The 25,270-nt window shown below is 55.1% G+C and overlaps 8 protein-coding genes across 8 annotated transcripts; 5 read left to right on the forward strand and 3 right to left on the reverse strand.

The window, feature by feature from the left end:
• Window positions 1-2,415: 2,415 nt before the first annotated feature.
• KRP23_10586 (Secreted RxLR effector protein) lies at window positions 2,416-2,877 on the forward strand (the record flags this gene model as incomplete). Its single annotated transcript, XM_067895907.1, has 1 exon — window positions 2,416-2,877. One exon carries the CDS (start codon window positions 2,416-2,418, stop codon window positions 2,875-2,877), a length of 462 nt encoding a protein of 153 aa, XP_067741335.1.
• A 421-nt stretch (window positions 2,878-3,298) lies between these two features.
• On the forward strand, window positions 3,299-4,057 carry KRP23_10587 (Mannosyl-oligosaccharide 1,2-alpha-mannosidase IB; the record flags this gene model as incomplete). The annotated part of the gene is made up of 2 exons (XM_067881053.1): window positions 3,299-3,979; window positions 4,052-4,057. The coding sequence occupies 2 exons, from the start codon at window positions 3,299-3,301 to the stop codon at window positions 4,055-4,057; spliced, it is 687 nt and encodes a 228-aa protein (XP_067741336.1).
• Window positions 4,058-6,247: 2,190 nt separating this feature from the next.
• KRP23_10588 (NADPH--cytochrome P450 reductase) lies at window positions 6,248-8,332 on the forward strand (the record flags this gene model as incomplete). Its single annotated transcript, XM_067881054.1, has 1 exon — window positions 6,248-8,332. One exon carries the CDS (start codon window positions 6,248-6,250, stop codon window positions 8,330-8,332), a length of 2,085 nt encoding a protein of 694 aa, XP_067741337.1.
• A 254-nt stretch (window positions 8,333-8,586) lies between these two features.
• Window positions 8,587-15,759, reverse strand: KRP23_10589 (uncharacterized protein; the record flags this gene model as incomplete). The annotated part of the gene is made up of 1 exon (XM_067881056.1): window positions 8,587-15,759. One exon carries the CDS (start codon window positions 15,757-15,759, stop codon window positions 8,587-8,589), a length of 7,173 nt encoding a protein of 2,390 aa, XP_067741338.1.
• A 162-nt stretch (window positions 15,760-15,921) lies between these two features.
• KRP23_10590 (uncharacterized protein) lies at window positions 15,922-18,841 on the forward strand (the record flags this gene model as incomplete). Its single annotated transcript, XM_067881057.1, has 2 exons — window positions 15,922-18,611; window positions 18,673-18,841. The coding sequence occupies 2 exons, from the start codon at window positions 15,922-15,924 to the stop codon at window positions 18,839-18,841; spliced, it is 2,859 nt and encodes a 952-aa protein (XP_067741339.1).
• Window positions 18,842-19,265: 424 nt separating this feature from the next.
• Window positions 19,266-19,514, reverse strand: KRP23_10591 (uncharacterized protein; the record flags this gene model as incomplete). Its single annotated transcript, XM_067881058.1, has 1 exon — window positions 19,266-19,514. One exon carries the CDS (start codon window positions 19,512-19,514, stop codon window positions 19,266-19,268), a length of 249 nt encoding a protein of 82 aa, XP_067741340.1.
• A 169-nt stretch (window positions 19,515-19,683) lies between these two features.
• On the forward strand, window positions 19,684-22,394 carry KRP23_10592 (Ribonucleases P/MRP protein subunit POP1; the record flags this gene model as incomplete). The annotated part of the gene is made up of 4 exons (XM_067881059.1): window positions 19,684-21,440; window positions 21,513-21,918; window positions 21,997-22,110; window positions 22,182-22,394. The coding sequence occupies 4 exons, from the start codon at window positions 19,684-19,686 to the stop codon at window positions 22,392-22,394; spliced, it is 2,490 nt and encodes an 829-aa protein (XP_067741341.1).
• A 359-nt stretch (window positions 22,395-22,753) lies between these two features.
• KRP23_10593 (NAD-dependent protein deacetylase sirtuin-1) lies at window positions 22,754-24,697 on the reverse strand (the record flags this gene model as incomplete). Its single annotated transcript, XM_067881060.1, has 5 exons — window positions 22,754-23,569; window positions 23,655-23,809; window positions 23,875-23,917; window positions 23,999-24,148; window positions 24,233-24,697. The coding sequence occupies 5 exons, from the start codon at window positions 24,695-24,697 to the stop codon at window positions 22,754-22,756; spliced, it is 1,629 nt and encodes a 542-aa protein (XP_067741342.1).
• Window positions 24,698-25,270: the final 573 nt, after the last annotated feature.

A 25,270-nucleotide genomic window follows, 5' to 3' on the forward strand; every position in this document is an offset into this window, starting at 1 on the left:
TATATACTGATTGTGGAACCTGCCGGTTATGATAACTATCTGATCGAGAGAGAAGATAGGGCAAAAGATGGTGACGAATTTATAGCTCATGTATCATTTGTAGTGACTTATCACTACTCGACGACACTACTGAAGAAAGTGACGGCGGACATTGAGGCACAACTAGAACATGAAGGCGAAGTCGAACGCCATGTTGAGGTCGCGGTGACAAGAGCGGCTACTAGAACATGTATTGGATTGTAAGGTAGTACTCTCACATTGTATATCAGATTAGATAGGATAATATTTAATAGAGAGGCTTTCTCAATCAAGCGTTTGGTTCAGAGCTGTTTGGTCAGGGAGGCCACACTTCTATTTTCTCGTCGCCAGCCCCAAGCAATCTTTCCTCCTCCTCTCTCTCATCATGGCGTTCGTTTATTGGCTGGGAAGTGCGTTGGCCTTCCTGACGACTTCGGACTCATCTCATCGCGCACAGTAACTACACGGAAGTCCCTGGATCGCTTGGCCAGGTGCACAACCACTTACCCCGCCCAAGAAGACCCCGTCATAGGAGACGGCAAACACGTAAAAGAATACACCCAAGCACCCCCCCCCCCCCCCCACACACACACACACACACTCAAAGGTTGAGATAGCACCAGATCAACGGAGTACCCCCTCCGACAGTCGGTAGTTCGGGCATACCGTGCGCAAGTTGGATCGCGTTAGCAAATTTCGCGATTCCACTTCTCCACAATATAGAACAACGACGGTTCTTGTGCAGGCAATACGAAGCGAGTTAGACGAACAATGGGCAGACATGGTGCGTGGAGTTGACCTAATGAGAGACTGCTGAAGCTACGAAGACGACGACGGCGAAACAAAGCCGACCACTACATTTTGAAGTATGAGTTGCAGCCCTTGTATCGACAGCACGGAGTAGAGGATGGCGAACGACGACGAGTGCCAATCACTGAGTACGACGAACGGTACCAGGCCGGCAGAGTAGTGAAACACTGTGGGTTTGAAGAAGACGTGTAATGGAGTTGATGGCAGGTCAAACTGCTGGGGCCAAGTGGGATGGCGTTCACTTCTGGATTTGAGCTCGAGGTCCAAGCGGCGACAGAGAGACGTCATACGGCGAACGAATTTGAGGTTAAAGACGAAGACGAGAACAAGTTCGGGCTCTTGTTTGAGTTCAAGATGGTAGAGGGGACGTGACGTAGAATCCATGCCTTCCATGTTCGAGTATGTGCACTTGTACGAGTGTACATACGGGGACAGGGCGAAGTACGAGTTGAGTTTGAGTTGAAGTTGAAGAAATAGGGACGAGAGTTCCGGTTATTTTGCAGTGCCCTACAGTGTGTTGAAGTTGTGACGAAGCGGACTACTGGGAGTCTACCACAGCATGCTCAAAACAGTACGGTTCCGTGGGCAGGCAGACGTGATTAGACCTGTTACGCCATCCCACGCCAATCGGCTCCACACCTTGAACGTTTTACCACTGGTGTGACCACGGAGCTGCTCTCGCAACTGCTGGGCCCAGCAGTCGCGCAAACGAGTCTTAAACGGGTAGTTCCAGCTGGCTGGCACACTGATATAGCACTCTTTGGGACTTCTAAAAGCACCACATTAATCAATTCTGCATACGAGACAACTTCATTGGTCCAGTAGCGGGAGAAGTCGTCCCACAGCAGTAGGATCGGAACATGCATGTCGCGCCGCACAGCGAAATGATAGCTAATATTGTATTTTAAGCATATGTGGCCACAGATATTGATGGTGGTCACAATACAAGTCGACAATATTTAGTGTAATTTGTAAAAATTAGGTACCAATATTGAGATGTTGAGCTAAATACGTCTAATCTTATCTCAAATCACGTACATGTGCATGTAGAACATTAAGGTTCGCTTAATGACAAGAGTAAACCACCCATAGAAAATAAGTACATGTAAAATGATTATACTTTCTCGCGTCGGAAATGATTATCAGTCGATTATACTGTCCCCCGTCCGAAATGATTGCCTATAATAACAGATGGCTACCAGGCAGCGATAGTGACCCTATCAGTAGTATTTGCTGATGGCATGCAGCGAGGCAGATTTGTTTGGTATTGCAATGGTACAATCGCCATGAGTTTGCAATAGTATGCACACTGATAGTGGAAATCAGAGTAGAGGGCTATCCCAGGGATTAGTGTTGGCGTTAATAACCAGACACTGTCTAAGCTGGGGATGATTATTGATGACTTCATGTATATATGGGGACGGGGATTCATCCCACCACCTTGGGGTGGGAATATATGGCCTAAACTAGTCCAATCAACATCGTTTCAGGAAATTCCCAGCCACCGACTGGCCTTACCGTACAACGATACTTTCACTTTCCAATCCTCTCTATCCGATCCCAGCATTCGCCAACAAACAAGAAAGCATGGGAAAGTATAAACGTTTGCTTGCGATCGCGATTTTTCTCGCTGTAACCAGCGAAGTCCTCTCATCGTCCACGAGCTCCTACCAGACCAAGAAGACAAATTTGGCTTCAGGTGGCGACGCACTTCGGCCCCGCCAGCTCGTTGATAGCCCAAGCAAGCGAGTTTTGAGAAGTCTCGATACAGTTGAAGAAGACAACAAGGACGCTTCTGCTGCTGCCGAGGAACGGGGATTCCAGTCCGCCGTTCTGGGTAAGTTGGCCAATCTCGCGAAGAAGGCGAAGCTCCCCAAGACCGCGAAGAACCTACAATTTCGATCTTGGCTGAAGGCGAGAAAGGACCCTAATTTCGTTCTCGAGTATTACGGACTGAAAGGGGTTGAACTAGCGATTGCGAGGGAAAGCCCCAACTTCGAGCTTTGGTTGGAGTATTCAAGAATATGGGGAGTGATAGGTGGCCGCTAGATGGCATTGTGAGCGTGTCAACGCTCAAGGGCTATATTTTAGTCTGCACCGAGGTCGCATTCACCGTGAGTCCGTCACTCTACGTTGACATGCCAGTTTTCGATGTGCCGTCAAAGGCTTTCGTGAATTTTCAATCGATCAGTTGGGTTTTCAGTGAATGACATCGAGACTGAGCTTCGGGCCCGCGTATCCAAGTCTCACATGTCCACACTCAAGTCTCCGATCAGACTACAGTAGCTTTATTAGCCGTACGTCAATTTACACACTCGTGGGGTCCTCGGCCATCTTGTTCTTCTCTTCGTGTCAATCTTCTGAACAGCTCACTCGACTGAGGCTTAGTCTGAGCAGTTACAACACACACCAGCAGCACCCGTTTCAGCGGTAGGAAGGTCGCGTCCATAAATCTTCGACGTATCAACCGATGCGTTGTGGAGAGGACGCGTATATTGCGATGAAGGATGGCTCGGTGGTGTATGTGAAGCGTGGTGCGGTGCAGAAGCTGCTGTGGGCGATGGTGGCAGCCATGGCGGCGCTGAGTCTCTTTCTGTTTACGTACGCGCACCTCATCTACCTCCCTGCCATGTCTGGGGAGCAAGGATCCCGTCAATTCTTGCGAGCAGGGCGTCACCAGCCCACTCCGATAGCCTCGAGTCTGCGAGCGGTCTACAAGAAACAATCCGAGAATTTCAATGAAGACCAAGAAAAAGTGGTGAACATGACGCGTCACGCTTGGCACGGATACCGCAAATTTGCAGGGTGGAGCGACTACCTGGGCATGCCGAGCCTCGAGGGGGGGAACGTGTACGGTCACGATATGGCGCTCACGACGGTCGATTCACTAGACACTTTGTTTGTGATGGGGCTGCATGACGAATTCGACGAGGCGAGTGCGTGGGTGAAGGCAAACCTAAGTGAGACCATGTTCCGGGAGAGCACCGTGAGCTTCTTCGAGGTCACGATCCGATCCCTGGGAGGGTTGTTGTCGGCTTACTACCTTTCTGGCGAGCAGCACTTCCTGACCCTCGCTCACAGCCTTGGGAAAGCGCTTCAGACGGCCTTCACGTGTGGAAACTACGTGCCGTGTCGGTCGGTTGACCTTGCGGTAAGACACATGTTGTCATGAAGTGCTTCTATGAAGGGTTCTGACGGGTTGTTATTGCTGTTGATGGCGCAGTTTTGATTGAGCTACGAAGAACCGCTGCTACAGGACGCACACTACGACAGCTGCGCGAGGTTGCTGCACCCCGGCCGCTCTATCAACTGCAAACCAACTTTCACCAAAACTGGCAAATCCAGGTCTATGAAGCCTGCCCGGAAGTAGGTTCCTGTCGACCTTTTATCTGGATTCTACGAGCGGCATGAATCCAGTCTCGGTACAAAGCTACCTTCAGGCTAATGCTGAAAGTTCTTCCGTCGGCGATCCGAATACTAACTTACCAGCATGTATTTCGTGTACGTCAGCAACCTTGGGTTTCGAAAAGTTACAGCCTGTGGCATCAATCGGCAAGCTATCAACTTAACGTGGTCAATCCTGGAATGTGCCAGTAGCAGGCTCGCGTTTGCTGGCGATATCCTGTATGATATGAACCCTACATGTATCCTGGCTTACCGAAGCACGCCTGCGAGCTGTCCTGAATTTGATGGAGCCATGCAGACTACCGCCACCGGACGCACGTTGAAGTGCGCGAAAAACACGCAACGGCTGTATGGGGGCCGTCGACGAGCAGTTGACGGCAGCAAGACAAGGCGCATCACGCGTAGTGTACACAGGCATCCCGAAAATTCGATATATATTTATTGCAACACGAGGAAAGAAATACGTATTTGTTTGTCAGGACAAAAGGAAGGAAATAAATAACTGCAATCCAAGAGTTAGAGCAGTAAATTACTGCAATAGTGTTCGTCAAGTTCATCTCCTACATGCACTGCTCGGCAGTCGCCACATCCCACAGGCAATTGTTCACCTTCAAAAAGAGAATCATCTCCAGCATCAAGGGAGACAAGCGATGACGCTCGTGGCGTAAAACGGCACGAACCACGCTAAAGAGACGCTCCCATTGGAGGTTGGTGGTACCGCCCCTAGCAGCGTGTAGGTGGCCGCAATGGGCCTGTCCGATTGGATGGAGGGGAGAAATAAGTTACCGAGAATTAAGATTATAAAACATAAATTACTGACCGAACTAGGAAAATTCCCAAAATAAATTATTGATACGTAAAATGCAAATATATTTCCCGCGATATCTATTTTTCGGGATCCCTGAGTGTACATGTAGACTTGCAGTATGTGGTCGAGTGACCGACTAGTTATTGCTTGTTCCCGACATTGTAGCGAACCTTGTCAACAGCACCGGAGCCAACAACCTCCGAGAGCATAACACTTCTAGGGTACTCGCAGACAAATAATAAGCTCTACATATCGCGTCGATAGCATCTGACACAGCCGTGCACGCTGCCGGAGGCTTTCGGACCAATAACTTTTCACGGAGCGGGGGTGGGCCCGCGCAATGAGTTAAAACGACCACAATTATAGGAGTTCCACCACGCGTTCAGGTGTTTCGCTTTCGCGTTCACTACATCGCAAAAAAAGATGGTAACCTTTCTGTAAGTTGAGGACATGCGTTCAACTATTTCGTTTACTAGTAGCACGTATCTAGTTTGCATTACTTGTTGTACTCGGCCCTGCAGTCGCACTCCTTCCCGTAGATGCCCTTTAGCTCTGTATGATTCCGTTGGTTGGTTAAGAAATTCTTAATGTTAATGTGATTAAAGCTGCCACCTGCACGGCCAGCGTCAGCCTTGATACGGTTGAAGCGCTTCTTCTTATCCACTCTTTCCGAGAGCGCTTTTGTTTCCGCAAGCTCTCCCTTGAATCTCTTTTGTTAGTTTTATATCCTCTTCCTTTGACTCATCGATGGTCTACATCCCAACCTTGGCGCAGCAAGTGTGTATATCCTTATATATCCAACCTCAAAATAGGCAGCGTCAAACTAAACGTACCAAGCCTTACCCTTTGCTGGTCTAGGGTGTCCTAATCCTTCACGGGCGACGAGCATTGATGTTCATGAGATAAATCACAGGAGATAAATTGTGTTGCTGATTGACGACACCAGTGCTATAATACCCTCTGGCCGAATCTGCAGATCTCGTCCTCGCTACTTCCTTCAGCTTGCACGAAGGTCAATCCAGCTCCTTTCCTGTAAGCGGCAGCAACTTTGTTTGTGCCGTCCTTCAGCCTCCCTCTGAGGGTGCCAGTCGATTTTCTCCACCACCAATTGTACATTTCTCCATCCCGAACTTGTACTCCCGCGTGCGTGGCCAGCATGGAGTCATTCGTGAATCTGCCGAGTACTGCACAAGTCGCTTCTGTGCCATGTCGACTGACGCGTACGTCGTCGTCGGGTCGCTACTCGCCATGCTAGCCACCGCCGTGCTGTTCCTGCGGGAGCCCAAGCCCAAGCAGGACAAACTGGCCCAGGAGATGCTGCGCATCGGCCAGCAGATGAAGATGTACAAGGAGGCGGCGCCCCCCGCCACCTCTGCGCGCCGCCCCAGCGTCGAGGAGAGCCCTGAGTTCCCTGGGGGACGCGTCACCATCCTCTTTGGCTCGCAAACGGGCACGGCCGAGGGCTTCGCGGAGGCTCTGAAGAAAGAGGGACGCAAGGCGGGCTTTCAGACGCTCGCCATCGACCTGGAGGACTACGACGCGGCCGAGAAGCTCAAGGACGAGACGTGCATCATCTTCGTCATGGCCACGTACGGAGAGGGCGACCCGACGGACAATGCCGTGGATTTTATTGACTTTCTGAAGGATAAAGACGGAAATCTGGACGAGAATGCGCTCTCTGGCGTGGGCTACACGGTCTTTGGGCTAGGGAACACGCAGTACGAGCACTACAACGAGATGGGGCGGCTCGTGGACAAGTTGATGGACAAGCACGGTGCGCAGAGGGTGTTCCACTATGGAGAGGGCGACGACGACGCGAGCTTGGATGAAGATTTCGACGACTGGAAGGAGCCTCTGTGGAAAGCGCTCAAGAAGCAGTTTATTGGCGAGGAGACTGAGGAGAACGGCGCTGCTACCGGTAAGGACGGGGAGAAGATGACGGCGCCCGAGTACGAGTACCAAGTGGTGGAGATTCGTGCGTCGGAGGCGCAGAAGGCGGCCAAGGACGTCAAGATGAAGGCTTCTACCAAGCACTTCTTCACGGCCAAGAGTGCCAAGGTCGTGGTGAACCGTGAGCTGCGTCCTTCGACGGAGGGAGGATCGACTGTCCATGTGGAGCTGGACCTGCGCGGCACGGGGGTCACGTACCACACGGCGGACAACCTCGCAGTGCTCCCGGAGAACGAGACGAGCGTCGTGGAGCGTCTGGCCAAGCGTCTGGGCTACGACTTGGACCAGTGGGTGTCGGTGCAGCCTGTGAGCTCCGATGCACATGGAGAACTGCCCTTCCCGTCGCCTTGCACTATCGAAGAGATCCTCACTAGGTACTTGGCCGTTAACAGCGCGCCGCGCAAGGGCCCGCTGAAGCAGCTTGCGTTCTTTGCGTCCGACTCGGCAGAGCGTGCTCAGCTCGAGCGCCTGGCGTCGAAGGAGGGCAAGGAGGAGTACCAGACGTGGATCTTGGAAGACGAACGCTCGTTTGTCGACGTGCTGGAGCACTTCCGCTCGGTCAAGATGTCCATGCAGGGCCTGCTCTACATCGTGCCGTTCCTGCTGCCTCGGTACTACACGATCTCGTCTTCTAGTCTTGTGAACCCGCAGCGGGTGCACGCTACTGTGAGCCTCATCGAGAGCTCCAAGAGCGATGGCCGTGTGTTCCGCGGTGTGTGCTCGACCTACTTGGGCAGACTGCAGCCCCTGGATCTGCACACGGACGACAAGAAGAAGCGGGACAGCCGCCCTGGAGAGCAGGGCTCCAAGAAGCCGCGCGAGTGGCCTGCCGCTCGTATTTTCATGCGCGCGTCGACCTTCCGCCTGCCCGAAAACCCGCTCACCCCTATTATCCTCATCGGCCCGGGCACTGGTATCGCCCCCATGCGTGCTTTCCTACAGGAGCGTGCCAAGCAGCAGCAGGACGGAGTGACCGTGGGCAAGTCAATCATGTACTTCGGTTGCCGCCGCCGCGACGAAGACTTTATCTACAAGGATGAACTTGACGGGTTCCAGGAGAGTGGCGTGCTGACCGAGCTGCACCTGGCGTTCTCGCGCGAGCAGGAGAAGAAGGTGTACGTGCAGCACTTGCTGGTGCAGAATGGCCAGGCCACCTGGGAGCTCATTCGCGACCACGACGCGCACCTCTACGTGTGCGGTGCCACGAGCATGGGCAACGACGTCAACAAGGTGCTGCACGAGATCATCGAGAAGTTCGGTGGACAGTCTGCGGACGAGGCGCTGGCTACGCTCAAGAAGCTGCAGGACGACCACCGCTACATCCAGGAGCTGTGGGCATAGAAGAATAAAGTGTAAGGAGTGGACCGAGGGTGTGAAGAGGTTGTCGAGTGGTCGATGAAGTACGGACGCGGACGCAGTACGATGGCCGCCAGCCAGCTTTGTACGAGCTGGCCTGGTCTAGAATTGTTGCGTGGCAGCTAACATGCATGCTTTGTTTTACACGCGTCTTGTGCTGATAGTTACGAGTCTAGTGTGTGTGCAGTCGTGGCGAGCCTCATTCTAACGTGTATGCTTGTACTTTGAATGTTGTAGGCTCAAGTGTCTACAGCGGATTCAACGTCGCTGGGTATTGAGTGCTCTTCATGCTCGCTGCCAGGCTGCTCGGACAAGCGCTGTTCCTTGATCGATGGAGGTTCGGGTGATCTTGGTAACTCATTGTTGTTGCTGGCACCTTCGTTCACGGAGTTCTTGCTGATGCTGCCGCTGCTTCGAGAGCGTGGGACCATCAGTCGCATCAAAGCTCTGGTTGACGGAGTCTTCTTCAATGCGTTTGCATCTTCTATCGCTGTTGAGCTACCAGGGGGAGCCTTTACCTTCCCGGGTGGATCACTCTCCGATTCTGCAATGCGTCCAAGTGCAGCTGACATCTCGGACGAATTTCCGCCAGGCAGACTTCTCCTCGCTGAGGGGGGCACGGGCAGAGGAGACACCAACGAACCACTGGCTGCCTTTGCCATCTCTGCGACCCAGCTCAGTACTCGCACGGACGCTCTCCACTGCCGCTCGTTTTTCGGACTTCGAAGCAGCCTTGCTAGTGTTGCCTCGAGCTCTGGCACGGGTTTCCACGAACGCTTCATCGTCTCCCTTCGGCTCAGCACATCACGAAGCAGTTCTTCAAGCAGCGCGAAGACGAAATCGGAGCGTTTGCTGTTCAAATCTGCATCAACTCTCTCAGAAGGCGATGCCTCCGTGCTCTGAGTTCCAGCGGGCAGTGGCAAACTTGCCACAAGAACTTCCAAGCTCAGTTTCAAGCCGTCGAACTCGGCATTGTCGATGCTCTTGTCCTGCTCCAACGCGTACAACGCAGAAACGAAGATCGTCATGAACTTTGCTGCGAGTTTGTGGCTGCTTCCTCGCTCATTTTGGTCAAGATCACGAGCCTGGAGCAACGCCAGCATTTGGCCGTATGCTGCAGAAGTCCCCATTGTCTGCCAGAGCACTGCCAGGTCGTCCCAAGCGCAGCAATCCGACTCATCTCTCTTCGATGAAGGAACGATTAGTGCCGGCAGCAGTGCAAGTGTGCAGACCACCAAGTGTTCGCGACGCGATACCCCAAGAAGGTCGTGAGGCACCAGCAGCACTGACCTCCTCAGCATATCCAAGGCTCGAGCGCGGCTTTGAGGAGCTTCTTCTGAATAAATGCAGCGCACGATCTCCAGCAGGACGGAGTTGTGCGCAGTATTGGACTCCCATTGCGCAGGACGTGTATAGCGAATGAGGTCCTGAGTCACGGCATGGCTGGTGAACGGGGTGCGATTCCAGAGAATTGACAAGAGCTCCAACGCTCCGTCATGCAGTGAAGGACTACCGCTTGGCGGATTATCACGCTGCTGGCGACAATGTGTGAGAAGTGCGAGGGATACCCAGAACACCTGCGGATACAGCACAAGTCTGGACACGGGCATACTCCGCACCAGCATGGCTAGCAGGGCCAGACATTCTCGAGCAAGCGACAACGACCGCGATAGTCGACCATCATCCACGCCGGCGGTGAGTGTCTGGCGTAGCAAAGTCAGCACCGAGAGCAGAATGTCGCCCTGGAAACGTGGCGATAGTTGGGTGTACGCCACCAAGGCGAAGCGCACGCACACTTCATGTGGCTGTGACGGTCGTCGTAGACTTTGCAGACTCTCCAACGTTGAGGGCCCATCGAGCGAGATCGCCAATGCGATCTCTTGTACGCAGAGCTCGCTCCAGATCTGTGCTTCGACGGTTGATAAGCACACGGCAAGGGCTCGCAGAGCCTCCAGGAAGTCCTCGACGCGCATGCGAGACTGTACCGAGGACTGCTTGTTTGCCTCGTTCTTGAGCACCCTGGTCTTTTCTATCGACGTCGTGGCTTGGATCAAGGCGAGTGCCGCAGCAAGTAGCCCTCGTGGAGCTTCCAGAAGCGGCAGAACTGAGTGGAGCAGGACGTGGCAGTGCTGTGTGATGCTCCTTGACACGCTTTCGTCGACGGCGTCATTGTTCAGCAGCGCGAAAAGCGTCGCGAGTGACGTATGCACCAGGTGAACAGCTAAAGCCCGTACGTCGGCGTTGGAAGTATTCCCTCCAGACTGTCGAAGGTGGCAACTGGTGTCGCTTGCCAACGTCACCATCGCGCCAAGTTCGTCCAAGGCAGTCACGACTTCGCTTGGGTCTGGCTCTTGTGCTGCCGAGAGCTGCAGCTGGAGCAGCAGCAAGCGTAACACATCAGATGCCGCATCCTGCCATCGACACAGCCACCACAAAATTGTCTTCGCTGTCTCTGACGGTAGCTGGCTTTTGCGTTGCTGTCGGAACAGGAAGCCTACGATCTCCTTGAGATTCGTGTCGTCTCCACCGCTGCTAGCAAACGCTAGCGTTAGCCACATGTGATCAAGTTGCTCGCTGCAGCTATCCCCAAGAGCGGTTGTGAGGCCGAACAGCAAGTCAAGTAACTCCGTTGGCCTGCTAGCTTGCTCGTTGGATACCCTGAGCGGCACCTCAGCAAGCCATGGCAGTACTGCCGCTAGCATTTGCCGCTGCTGAGCCACATCGTCACGGCTCTGAACGGAGTTTGCTGGCATCGAGCGCAATATCGCGAGACTTACGCGCAAACTCAGCACCGAAAATCTCGAGGCTAACAGCGCAGACACGCTGACTTGCAGTCGACCAGCGACCTGTCCCTCGAGACTTGGGCTGTAGTAGCCCTGCAGTCCCCAGCGAGCAGCTGCAGTCTCATCGTCGTCGCCATCAGCGTCAGGCTCACAGACCAGAGCTGCCACCATGTCGAGTGCCACCTGGCGATGTTGCTGCACTAACTTGTCATCCAGCTGGACACCGACATGAAGAATCAGCACATGCAGAAGACGCACGGCAAGGTAAGACTCCTCCTTGTCGTGGACATCACCGCGTCGCTCTTGCAATCGAAGAAGAAGAGACCGAAAGAAGCCCACGACCTCGCTGGAGGCTCCGAGCGCTTCGAGATACTGCCGCGCTACCCGCTGCTCGGCCTTTTCTGCGCTGGAAAATGCGTAAGTGGCTTTCTCGAGACAGCGCTTGACCACGTGGTTGAACCGCGTGCTTCCAGGGGGCAGCGCCAGAAGAGCGTGCAGTGCTCGTTGTGCGAGTTGATGGAGATCGGTGAAGTGCGGACATGTTACAGCATCCACGCTGAAGCATGCATCAAGCCATGCGACCACGCTGTCTCCATCCCAGGTTCCTGTTCCGTCTGAAGCTTCCAAACTGCTACGAAGCAGCTCGGCTAGAGTTGAGAAAGCTCGATGGCACAGCAAGTATCGCGCCACCTTTCGCGACGCGGAGCAGGCACCGCTAGCTGCTGTGGACCCTCCAAGAAGCTGATGCTGGCTGTCGATCCACACCCACGGGAACACTAACTGGCCGTCTCGGGCGGTGTGGACATCGCACAAGTGCATCCAGTGGGAGTATAACCCGCAACCTGCTTCAGGAGATACAAAACCTGAATGGAGACATCCTGCCAACTCACTGTCCGCGAGGTCCTCGTCAAATGAGCCACACCAGCCGAGTAGCACAGCTGCTAGCTTATCATGCGGTAGCTGCGATGCTGGCTTGGTCGCTGCGTTTGAATGGAGGAGCAGAGCCCGTGAACTCGCGATGAAGTCGAGCTGTACCATGAAGAGCACCGGGTTTTCTTCCGGGATCTGCGTCCCAGAACTGATGGTCACTGATCCCTCCTCACTGCTGTCAACCTGAGAACTCGCGCCACTCTCGAACGTAGTCATCATCTTCGCTAGGAATATCGCCACAACTTGTCGGAGACGCTCGCCCATGGGCCCACCCGGCTCCAGCTCCGAGTTGTCGTGCTGTTCACGCGTTCGGGACTCCAACAAAAGCCGGTAACACCTTCCGATAGCCCACTGCAGAGTGAGTTGTGCGGTCCGCGCTTGTTGCAGCTCCAGCATCTTTTTTCGTGGCAGCTTCGCTGTCCTGACGCTCCGTGAACGCGACGTTGAATTCCCTTCCGACGACTCTTGTTCTCCTTTACTGGTTGTGGTGAATGCTTCTCCCTCAAGTCGTGCTAGAACGTCCAGAAGGGTTGGTAGCGCCACGATACCCGCGTGACCCAGCGCCAACACGACGGCATTCCGCTGAGCGACACTGGTACTGCGCAGATAACAAGCAAGCTGTCGAACGAGCGATGCCACCATGGTCGCCGGAGCCACACTGGGGGCGATAGATGAACTTTCAGAGCCGAATGAAGACACTTCTGTCTTTCGGGTCTGCGTCTGCAGGATCGGACATGCTGATACCGTAGTCACCAAGGCCAAGTTTCGCCATCGAGCAACTTCTCGCTGAGTTTGAGTGTCTGCTGCTACTGGTGTGACTGCGAGCACAGGTTCCAGCTTGGTGACCTTGTCAGCCACGTCGGCCCAAATGTAGGCAGTCACATCAGGGGCTCTTCTTGCCAGGCACTTGAAGACGCGTGCAAGACACAGAGACCATCGAAAACTGTGACGCTCAGAGACATCGGAGACCAGGCGTCGGAGGGCTGAATGCCTGTCCACGAAGTCAGGATGGGAGTCCTCGAACGCAGTGGCTCCGAAGCTAAAGAACGTCTTTTGTAGCTCAGGATCAAGGTCGCCGAGAAGTGTCCACACGCTTGGGCGATCGACTAGCGGTAATTGCACCGAGGTCCTTATCCCTGGCTGCTGGCAGCACACCACACGCGCTTCATGCGCGACTTCAAGCGTCTCCAGTGCAGCTAAGCGCAGTAGCTGCTCGGCTTCGACGTTGTCATCACCTCGAGCAAGAAGGTAGACGGCAATGGCCTCCACCTGGATTAACGCCTCGAATCGAGCCCGAGGGCTTTCCCAGCGTGTCGTCGTACCTCTTGACGGCTCAAGGAGGACACTTAGCAGCCGCAAGATGACAATCGCCCCCGCTGCATCACTGGTTGCTGTGGTACTGCTACCATGCATCCGCATGATGTAGTCGGTCAACGCACGGATAACCGTCGCTGCACCTGGAGGTGGAGACTCAGCCGAGTTCGAGGCTTGAGGGCCGATGAGAGCGAGAAGAGCTTCGTGAGCACGACGATGCACTGCGCGCTCTGCGTGAACACTGGCACGCACAAGAAGCAGCAGCTTTTGGTCGTTGCTGAGCCCTAGAAGTGCGTACAGCGGCGGCATCAGAGACAACGCTGCCGCAAATGTCGCCACAGCAACAGCCTGCGTCGGGTCTTTCCAGTGCTCTTCGTCTTCGTCGTCTCCATCGTCATGTTCCAGTTTATCCTGCTTGTTCATTGTCACGGGGATCTCCGTAAGCAGCTTGTGTCCGATCCGCGTACTGCACTCCAGAAGCACTCGACCTACGAGCTCCCCGACCATTTGTCTGCTGGCACTCAGGTCCTTGGCGTTCACTTGGAAGCTCAAACCACTTCCATCAGCATTCTCGGGATCACCCCCAGAGCTCGAAAGCAAATCCGCGAGTCCTTCGAGGCCGATGAGCTTTTGTGGGTCACCAACCCCGACAGGTTCCGCCAAGAGCCGACGCAGATGACTCTGGACAGTGTAAGTCATGTTGTACGAGGCGATGGCGCGCGTGACGTGCACCAAAGCTGGCAATGCTACCGTTTTGAGAGCTGTAAAGCCGCTGGCGCTGGTACCGTTGGCAGACTGCGGTCGTAAGCGCGGCAGCGAAAAGAATGCCCACGCCTGCGTGGTGTTGATGATTTCCATGCAGTCTGAGTCCGACGGCGCTCCAGCTGCGGCTGCTCCCGAGTCTCGCAGCAACAAGTGGCGGTGCATCAAGTACGTGAAGCTCAATTCCAAGCTCGGCAGGACGTTGTACGCCGTCGCGCCTCCAGCGCTAGCGTCTTGGTTGAGATGGTACTGCAGTCTCAGCAACGCAAGCGCATCTTCACGCCAGTAGCGAGCAAAAATCTCGCCTGGAGAGAGCGCCAGCACCACAGTTCGGAGAGCCCATGACGACGCCTCCAGGTGCTGCTGTGAGCGACTTCGCCCTTTCTTCTTGGCGCAATCGGTTAGTCGGAGTGCGGCCGCGTGGAGATCACTAACGCAGCGGCTCCAGTCGCTACCGGTGGATGTATACAGCGCGTTGAGCTCTTGTCGAGAGAACGAATAGAGCTCGTGGATGAGCATTTGAGCTATGAGGTGCGCACAAGAGCTTCGAAGATGGGAGCGGTGCGGCTTGAGCAGCAACGGCATCGCCACGCGCAGCCACCGAGAAGCTTCTGACATCCGCGAAGTCAAAGTGGCGCTTGGATGCGCCCGACTGAGTGCCAGGCCAAGTCGTACATGCGTCAAATGCTTCAAGTACGGATGCTGGAAGCTGTCGCCACTTGCAGCCGCGTGCTTCGTTGCATTCCACACTGCAGCACGCGCAAGAATCTCCTTCTGCAGCTTCATGCGAGAGACTTCCGGTGCAAAAGGCGCTGCAAGGCCGAGAACGTGGCTCCAGACTACGGCAGCTTCAGCTGTGCAAGCCAAAGACGTCGCTACAGCGCTCGGAGGCCCCGAATTGCTCTGCGTCTTCGGCTTTGCCTTTCGCAGCGTCAGGTACGAGAACAAAGTGCCGGAGCTTTCAGCGCGAGCTCGACGCTGAGCTTCTTCGTCTGCTTGCCACGACCGCTGGAAGGCCTGCAAGCACCGGCCAACGACGTACGCGACGAGCTCATCAATCGATGCGCGTTCCGCTGAGCTCAGGTCCGCTCTTGAGCTCGTCTGAGGCACTTGGAACGCAACCTTCAGCAGAATCGCAACCAGCCACGACGCGACCGGGTCAATTGGCGACTGTTGTTGGGTCTGCTCTGCAGCTCGTGCAGCTTCGACTGCAGACGGTGGAGGCGACGCACCAGAGCTCAATGAAGCGGCAGCTGCTGCGCTGGAGCTCTCGACAGTCTGCAGCCACGCAAGCAGAAGCCTCCCGACACTCACGATACCCGAAGGGCCTCGGCGTTGTCGTGCACTGGTGACCACCGAACTCAAACACTGCAGTCGCTTCAAGTCACGCTGGAACCTCGCCGGCTCTGTGGACACCTCGACCTCCACTGGCTCATCGTCGTCCTCTTCGTCCACGGAAACTCGGCTCAAGTCGCCCAGTTCTTCGGTTCCGCTCTTGCTGGCGGCGATCGCTAATGAATTCGCAGCGGTGATGACGTGGGTCGCCATGAACGCGTCCAGAGCTCGCTCGAGCTCTCGGAGAGCGGCATCGCTGCTGGAATCTCGCGTCGTGCTTTGAGTCATGGACTGGTGTCTGCAAAACCGAAACCTGAGCGTTCAGGAGGCTGCGGCGTTCCCAACTAATTGGGGACGAGGCCACCAAAGAGACGCCAGTCGTGTCCAGCGTAACGGGGAAGTTTGGTGCGGGTTTAGTGGATTTGCTGTCTGCCAAAGGACGCTGCGGCTATGAGCAGCACACCTCCGTCTCGACCACTGCCACCTCCACGGGCATCACCAGGAGATAATGACCCGATTCTGTTGTCTCCGTTGATGACGCTGATGCCGACGGGGTATCACAACATTCAGCCGTTCCAGAAGGGCAAAGGCTGGCACACGAACGGCAGGACGCCACGGCACCGAGTGGCCTCGACTCAAGCGTCGGGTGATGCAGATATCGACCAGCATGGCTCACCCATCGAGAAGGAGCGGGGTGTCGTGTTCCCACTGCTACCAGGACATGAACATGCTCGACCAGGTACCCAAGGACCCGACGCCAGTGCAGTTGAAGTTGCTGCTGCGCTTTCAAGTAGAAGTGACCAGGTGGATGACCGACAGGAGAGAGATGAAGTGGCGGCTGGGTCCGTGGTAATATCTCCAAGAGCTCCTGCGACCCCACCAACGAACGGAGCCCCTAGACGACCATCAAGGACGGATGTCCGAGTGAACACTGGTGGAAGTCTTCGAAGCCGTGCGTTGTCCGGGTCTCCTAGCAATGGCTCACGGCCCACGTCGCCTGCAACTGCGAGCAGCAGCGAGGAGAATCTTAAACTGCGTGCAACGGAAGAGGTCACAGGCCCCGATCCAGTGATAATGCAGCAGCTTTGGCAGGAGTACGCAGCTCGATCACATGCCGCCAACCGCCAGATTGATGCAGCCACGTACCACGAAAAGATGCACCGTCGATATGGAGAGCAGCGAGCGCTAAAGGAACGCGTTGCGCAGCTCGAGCAGGCACTGAGGGCAATGGAACGCGAGCGCAACGAGGCTCGAGTCCAGACCGAGAACGCTACCAAGCAGTTAGAACTTCTTGCGCTTGATCGCTCGACAACGGAGCTATCGGAGGCTACTGCAGCGTCGCCGACAATGCGAACCGTGCGCAGCTCGATTATCAGGCCGACAGCGGCTGGAGACCCAGAGAACGCGGAAGAGCGGTCGTACAGAGAGCGCAGTTTTGCACTGGAGCGAGCTCTAGCACAGACGAAGGTCTCGCTGTTTGCGTTGCAAGAACAGCTTCGGAAACAGACCACACAAGCAGCAGAACGCACACAAGCACTCGAGGCGCAGCTAGTGCTGGAACGCAACACAAGTCTGGAGCTTGCGCGTCAACTACGCGAGATCTCCGCGGGCTTTTCCCGCGCGTCAGCAGAACTAGTCGAGACTCGAGTGACGTTGGAACGCGAGCAGCAGCGAGCTCAGGAGGTTATGGAGCAGGCGAGCCTGCAAACTGCGCAGTTGCTGTCCGACTCGCGTCGTGCTCAGCTTGAAACCCGCATGAAGCTTGCAGTTCGCTCTCTCGGACGCGAGGCTCTACGACACAAGATGGAGGCGCTGATGAGCCGTACAATGCGAGCCGAGCAGAGTATGCGGGTCGCTCAACTGGAGACAGCGCGTGTGTGTCGGGAACGGGATGCCACTGGCGAGCAGCTGGAACAAGTTCTGAGCAGCTACGCTCTCAAGTATCACTCACTCGGCGCTGCCGGTGGTATACCAGGCATTTTGAAGCGGAGCACTCCGCTCTCGAACAGTTCAAGGATGGTTACTGACCAATTGCTGCTGCTGCAAGTGCTCTACGAGGAGTCCGAAGAGCCCGAAGAGCCAGACGATGGCTTTAGCGTGCACTTTGTGGCGTACGAACCCCGTTCAGCCCAGGACGATTTCCTCACCTTCCACCTGCGTGACATTCAACGACTTGTGCCAAACCACGAGAGCTTCCTAGCACAGCATTCAGTCCGGCGTCGTGAACGACTGGAAGCATTGGCCGAGCTACTGCTGACCCACGTTCACGCAGGCTACAAGAATGGCCACCTTGTATTAGCGGAGACCAGTGGACCTGAGGCAGCTACGCGACTTCCTCGAGAGCAGCTAGCGGCACAACAAGAGCAGCAGCGTACACACGAGGTGACGGTGTACAGAGGCACACGATATCTCCCTCTTGCCGGCGCGTGTGACGACGACGCGGTGCTCGCGGAACTGGATGTGATTGAGGCGTTCTCTGCTGCAACGTCGCAAGTTTGGTGGCTGGAGGTTCGCGCTGTGCTGTTGGGCTGCGAGGGCAATTGCGACAGCGAGTCCTTGACTGCAAAGGTGGATCTACGCCGCTTGCTTACGTTTTGTGCAACGTTCGCAAGTTATCGCCCGAGCGAGAGCCACGCAGGTGGTAACAATGACGATGCCGAGCTGTTTGCAGTACACGAGGCGCTGCTAGAGCCGCTATTTGATAGTCTTCGGGTTGTTCTGTCGGAAGTTGGTGGCACTGCTACGCTTGAAGTAGCTGCGGAGGTGGAGAGTCGACCATCAACTGGAGCCGAGCCGCAGAACCGGGGACGAAGGCTGTCGGTCGAGAACCAGGACAAGCTCAGCCTTGAAAAGCTGGGACTGGTTCCTCCATGCTCGGTACCAGTTCCTAGTACGCTGACGCACCAATGTGTTGTTAATGTGGGCGACGTGTTCTACTGTGTACGGCTGCAAGAGCTGTGGGATGGCGAATTGCTGTTGGACATCACCATGGACGACCCTGAGACGCAGCAGCATTTCCACTGTGTGCTGCACGAGTCGCAGTTGGCAAAACTAGCGGAACGACTGGTGCAAGATGGGGCTGTTGACGACGAAGATGGCAACAACCGCGAAGAGCGGGAGGCCGTGGCTCTACAAGTAAAGTACGGCCTCGCTTCAGTGCTCCATCGTCCATTGTGCAAACTCGTTGAGAGCAATCTCAAGCCACTTCTCCCGCACCCCAGCCAAGTCAGCAATAAACCTGCAACAGAAGCGGGGGGGATTTCTCTCGGAGCTCTTTTCGACGACGAAGGAGCACCAAGTGCACAAGAAGAAGTTCGAGAATACACGACGCGTACCATGGTTCTCGATCCCGCCGCAGCGGCATCACTAGGATGGCGACAAGAGCGCGAAATTCGCGTGATATCCACTTGTCGAAGTGAGCTGCCGGACGAGCGCACTGTGCACCAATTGCTTCAGGACATGCTGGTAACCTCCCGACAAGAGAATGGGGACCCAACTGCTGCAAAAGTCAGTCGACAACGCTCCGGTGTTCGCTTCCAAGGAGACGCAGGGTTTTCTCTCGTGCAAACCACCTCCACGAATGTGGTAAACTGTGGAGATGTGGCAATTTTTGATGTACTTCAGTTGGCACCAGAGCTCCTTGGTCCCAGATATTTACCACTAGTGCTGGGAGTAGAGGACCCCTCAAGCGAAGCCCCACCATTGCAGCAAGTGTTGGACGCCCTCGGAATCGAGGAGGACAGTGCAGACTTTTTACGAGGAACATTTTGGGACGTTAGAGGTAATTGAAGCTCTCACTGTTGCTTGGAGGTTGAAGACGTCTTCTTCTTGGTCGCTGGTTCTTTTGCAGCCTGTTGCTCTTGTGCTGCCTGCGTCGCCAGTTCCTGCAGGAACGACAGGTGGACACTCGCACTGCTAGCAGCGTCCAGACCCAGGTCGTGCTCTTGCGCCCACCGCCCCCACCATTGCACCTGCGCTCCCCAGTACACGCACTTGTCCTCCGCTCGTTGCCGCGTCGTCCGCGAATCCATGCTGTTCTCCATTCCTTTCTCCCTGGGACGAGTGTCCACCGAAGATGGACCATCCTGCTGAAGTTGATGGTAGCGTAATTTGTACTCTCCAATAATTGAGATTAATTCAATTATTGATATTGAAAAGTAAAGTATTGCGCCTTCAAAGTGATCACAGTAATTGCAATTCCTGCCATTAGCAATGGCTGGTCTTGGTCCTCGCATGCTGCAGGTGCTCGAGTTCGCCAACGCACGCGCGCCGGAGCTCCAGGCGCTGCACGAATTGTCGCAGCATGCGCCTCTCCGCTGCCCCACCGATGCAAAACTTGAGTCGCAGAAGAACCAGCGTCGGCGCCGCGCCAACGCCTTCAAGTCGCACCAAATGCCGCAGAGACTGCGCGTGACGCCCAAAGCGGCACAAAACGACGCGAATCGCTGCCGGAAACACGAGCGTCGTGCACACAAATTGCTGGCAATGCGAAGTGCTGCAAGTTGCGAGCGGCCGCTCTGGCTTTCGTCGCATTTGTGGCACGCCAAGCGCATGGCCATGACGCAGCAGTTTGGATACGTTTTGGCGTCTCGGCGGACGGACAAGAGCGCGTCTGCAGCGCTGCAAGCTCTTCGCAGTACGGCGCTGCTGCACGATGCTTCTTATTATGGGGTTATTGAGCTCTTTGGACTGCCCCAGGTCATCCTGGAAGCTCTACAGTTGGTCTCGGACCCAAACGGATCCGATTTCCATGGACTGAGGTTCCTGGCAGGAGCGGAGGAAGGGCGCAGCATGGTGTACCATGAAGGACAGTTCCCGCACGGTGCAATTGCACCCGTGACGTTCATGTGGAGACCGCTGAAGGCCGACTATGAAGCAGAAGAGTTCAAGCTGCATGAAGACTGGCAGAGCACCAAGAGGCAGTTGTGGCTTTGGGTGCATCCGGCGGCGTACATGGAAGCAGCGACGGCCATTGCATCGGCGTGTCAAGCGGTGGTTGGTGAGGAGGAGGAGGAAGGGGTGGAGATGCTGGATCGACGAGGACACCTGTGTCGCCTGAAGCTGCGTGGCAAACTGGCTGATGAATTGGTGGAGGCTCTTGCAGGTGGTTCGGAGGTAGAGACCGACGACATGCAGGAGGAGGGAGACTCGGATCATGAAGATGGCTTTGCGGAGAAGGACACGGCTGAGAAGAGCCGTGGTTGCAACCGACAGAATTTGCTGCGTGCACTTCACAAGAATGGACAGGAGAAGAAGGATACCATGTATGCTGTCGCAGTGAAGGACCCGCGTCTCGCACGCTGGAAAGACGGTAAACTCTGCCATCCTTCTGCTCGTCCGGAGACGGGGTTTTCACTTCTGCATGAACCACCTGCAAACGCAGTCCCGGAAGTGGGTACGAGTGTGATTGAGAGCCCGTTATCTGGACTTAGCCTCTCCTCGCTTGGTAAGGATGCAGAAGAACCGGAGTCGAAGATGATTCTCGAGGAGATGCAGGCATTGCTGGCTTGGACAACGAGCGGTTCGAGCACGGCTGCTTCTGAAGATGAACCTGCTAGTGCCAAGTACCCGAATAAAATTGCAGGTGCAAGCCAAACAGAGCTGAACCCAGCTGAGGATCACAGGGCTATGGAGGTGGAAACAAGCCCCAGCTCTCTGTTGTGGTCATTGTCCAAGAGGCAGAAAATTGAGAGCAATTTCCTGAAGGACAACACACTGAACGAGGAGATATACCGTCAGCGAAAGGAAGGTACGCTGGTAAATAGCTCTGAGAAGCTACGTGTAAAGTCTCCACCTCTCCACCTCCTGATCATCAAGAAGAGCGAACCGTACCCTCACACGAGCGGCTGGGATATCGTGTGTCCGCCGGCGAGCGTGCCTAGTTTATTGAAGACGCTGGTATTTGGTGGAGCGCTGGTCGTAGGACTCGAGGAAGACGCCGCTCTGTCGACAGTGCTGCATCAGCCGAGGTACCCACGTGCACTTGCTGACGTCCGTCCTGAATTGGCTATCTAACGTCACTATTCCTTCTTGTTGTGTAGCTTCCCTTGCGATTATCCTGACACTCAAGCAGGACAGGCACACTGGGAGGCCCGTGCACGTGATCTAGCAACTGAACAGGCGAAGAAGCCCAAGTCGAAGCGCGTCAACTTTAAGAAGCACGGTGTCACATCACCGTTCCAGCCACAATGGGAGTCGCTCTTTGAAACAGAAAATGGTGAAGATGAAGATGAGGTCCCGCAGGCACCTTGCGTTCTCCGCGGAGAGAAATACATGGAGCCTTTCTGCTTCTATCGATCAAAGAGCAAAGACGCCGAAGACGAAGTCAATGAGGCAATGACGTCGCCAGCGCCCGATGCTGAGTCCAGTGTACCTGCACCGACGCCGACTCTTGTTCGCGTCGTTGTCGTTGTCCCAAGACGAGGCAATATTGAGGTCAACGCCATGGTACGTGGCAGATTGAGGTCTCCTGATGTTAGTGCTGTTGGAGCTGACAAGTGGGTTTCTTGTGTTTGTTGCTGTTAGCTTTTCGCTCCTTCCGCGAAGGACGTGAAGCAATTCCGCGACGACAAAAGCTGGAAGGGCTGCGCTATTGAGCTGAGCAAGAAGAGCAAAGCCAAGGACTCCAGAGCTGATGAGGTGAGACTGACTGATCTGTTCTTTCAGTGAGGGGCGATGAATTGACTGTTTGTTCGCGCTTGTGTTACCAGCGATCCCTCATCGGCTACGTGACGTCGGCAGTGTACGACCGACCCAAGGGTGCGTTCCGCGCTGTAGGCTTCATCGCTTGCGAGCCTCTTCAGCAGCTCTTTGTAGCAAGCCAAGGTCAAGCATTCAGCAAGCAGGGACATTATGCCCTTGCCATGCTTCGATCGCCGCAAGGAAGAATGGTTCGTCCTGTGCTCGTCCAAGCCGAGACCTAACGCACCAAGACGACGTCACAAGATAGATAGACGCAGCAATGCAGGACACAACATATCTACGTACAAGCAGGCCCGTGAAGCATGTATCTTGTCTACGATTGATGTTCACAGCGTGGCCCTGGCTAGCTCATATCTTTTGTTTTACCAGGGCATGTCAATATTGACAGCACAGCTTTTGCTCAGGGCAACAGGAGAACGGGGAGATTGCCGTCTTCAGCCTTGTGTTGTTGTACATGGTGGGGGGGGGGCATGTCTGGTCGGCTGAGTTCGATGGAAGCGCCGGATAGCAACTCGGTCGCGTCCCCAATATTTGAGTGCTGGACTCGTTTGGGTTGACACACAGACTGAGCGTTATCTGTTCAATTGTCGTCGAAGCTTGGAGTTGCTAGCAGCTCGTTGCCGCTTCCCATCAGCTCGTCTTGGTCGTCCTTTGGCAACTCATCGTTGGGTACCTCTTTCTTCTCGTCGTCTGCATCCATTGCAACCGCCACAGCATCTGGGTCAGCATCAATGTCGCCTTCGGCACCAGTTCCATCCTCGCTAGAGGAGCTACTGCTGTCGTCGTCGCTGGAGCTGCAATATGTAGATTTGGAGCCGTTGAACATATGCCTTGACGGAGCAACAAACTCGAACGACAGAGGCTCGAGAGTTCTTGTAGATATCACAGGTGGGCGCGGGAGATTGGACTGACCCAGCAGCACGGGGTCCGGCTGAGGGATCTCCCACCCGAGCAATCGGCACAACTCTTGCACGATCTCGTCTGAATATCCTAGCAGTTCTACGTCGAACTTGTGCGGACGACCCACTGGTTCCCTGTTGATCAGGATCATAGGCGTATCCTTTTTGAAGCGACTAACTATGCTCCGCACAGGGTTCACTTTCAGAGAAGAACCCATGACGAGCACTAGGTCCGCTTCATCTTCGTCACTTTTAATGGAGTCGTGAAAGCGCCGCGGCAGCGATTCGCCGAAGAACACGATGTCGGGCTTGACAATCCCTTCCGGGGAGTTGCAAGACGTGCACATTGGCACCCGCTGATTCAGTACATCGTCGCGAATAGCGTCATTCGGGTACATTCGTTTGCATGCCAGACACGTCGCCGTCGCGAAAGAACCGTGACACAGCACACTGTGTTCGTGAGAGATCCCCGCCGCGTGCTCCAACATGTCGATATTCTGGATAATTCAAATGCATCCCCAATTATTAGCCGTCATTCTAGCCGAATGAAGAAGCGTGCTAGCGGGAAACATATCGGCTTACCTGGCTGTAAATGCGGAGCAGCTTGCCCTTTTCCTCCAGCAGCTTCAAGAAATAGTGACACCGAGACGGCACGAAAGTGAAGCCGCTCGACTTGGGAAACAACTCCTTCGCAAATGCAAAGAACGGTTTGGGGTTTGACCGGAAGAACTCGATGTCTGCACAAGACAAGTAAAACAGGTGAGGCCCTTCCAAAATACGAACTGAGCAGCCAGGTTCGTACCGAACATGCACTGCGGATTTGGGAGGTTGTACTCGCTTAGCCTCTGCAAGAAAACGAAGAGAAAAAAAAACACGCACACAGTTAGAGTCCTACATCATACACAAACATCCTCATCATAACCTACGCTGTAGATGCCATTCTCCGATCGGAAGTCGGGGATACCACACGACACTGAGATACCCGCACCCGCCAGCACCACAATCTTCTTGCTGGAGCGTAGCAGCGCCGCCACATCCTGCAGTGTATTAACATTGTCCAGCTTCTCTCTCGGCCTCTGTTACAACAACAGATAAACAAAGACAAAGGTTGCAAACATAAGAAAAACAGCCTGGACGATTCCGAATTTCCTATCACGCACATTAGCTGACGGTTTGATGAGTCGAATGCCCATCGAGAGCATGGCTTCCCACAGCTCGTCGTCGTCCACCGCGACTCCCTCCGACACGCCCAGTCCGAGCGCGTCCAGCATTTGGCCCGCAGGCATTCCGGCCGTCTTCTGGTCCACGAGCCAGTTCATAAAGGCCTCTTCATTGACGTCGCTGTCGTCTGAGGACGAATCTCCGTCTCCTCCGAATGAAGGCACAGAACTCGGCAAATTGGCGGATTCCGAGCCTGCAACTTGTTCTGCGTCCTCCTCAACGTCCGGGACGTCGGTACCGTCACTCACTTGGTCTCGAGCTTCAGCAATTGCGGCGGCAGCGGCCACCGCGTCTGTAGCAGAGTACGGAGACGTGACTGGGGCTGGGGGAGGCGACGCTTGCTCGAATTCGTCGTCCGACGCTCGCTGCTTCTTGCTGGGGGGCGCGTTCGAGTGCATGTTCATACTCACGCTGCGGTTGCGGTTGCCAGCGGCGCTGGGACTGCCTCCGCCGCTGCTACAGCTTGGACTCGGGGGGCTAGTATTAACGTCAGTTACGGTACTGCTGTGGGAGTGTTCCATTTCGAGGGTACAATTGAATTTCCGGGGAGAAGGGGGGGGGGTTGGCGGGCACGTGGGTGTTGAGCGGCCTCTGAGCAAGTGACTGCGGCCGCGTCTGTGCTGAGGGTTTCTCGCGCACGGAGCACAACTGGTCGCGCGCTGCTGTCGTCGCGGAGAGGGAGAGCGAGTTCCCCGCGCCGCTAGTTTCGTTCTGGCGCCGAAGAAGCGGTTAAAGTTGGGAACGCGTTTCGCTCGTGTGCACCACACCAAGCGTGTGCGTCACACCAATTAGCGACGTTGAAGTGGGTGGTCAGCAGCTCTGTGAGATCGTCGTCCAACGAAGGCGAACTCGACGTGCAGCAGTATGGGCAGCAATACTATTCGCTATGCGTGGTCATGGCTCGACTTTTGACGTGATGGCCAAAGGGTGATGGGCAAATAGTCCGCAATCGGATTGATCACGCAGCTCCCAGCACC

This window comes from Phytophthora ramorum (assembly GCF_020800215.1).
Source record: "Phytophthora ramorum isolate Pr-102 chromosome Unknown Phyram_PR-102_s0010, whole genome shotgun sequence".
In the NCBI taxonomy this organism is placed as follows: domain Eukaryota; phylum Oomycota; class Peronosporomycetes; order Peronosporales; family Peronosporaceae; genus Phytophthora; species Phytophthora ramorum.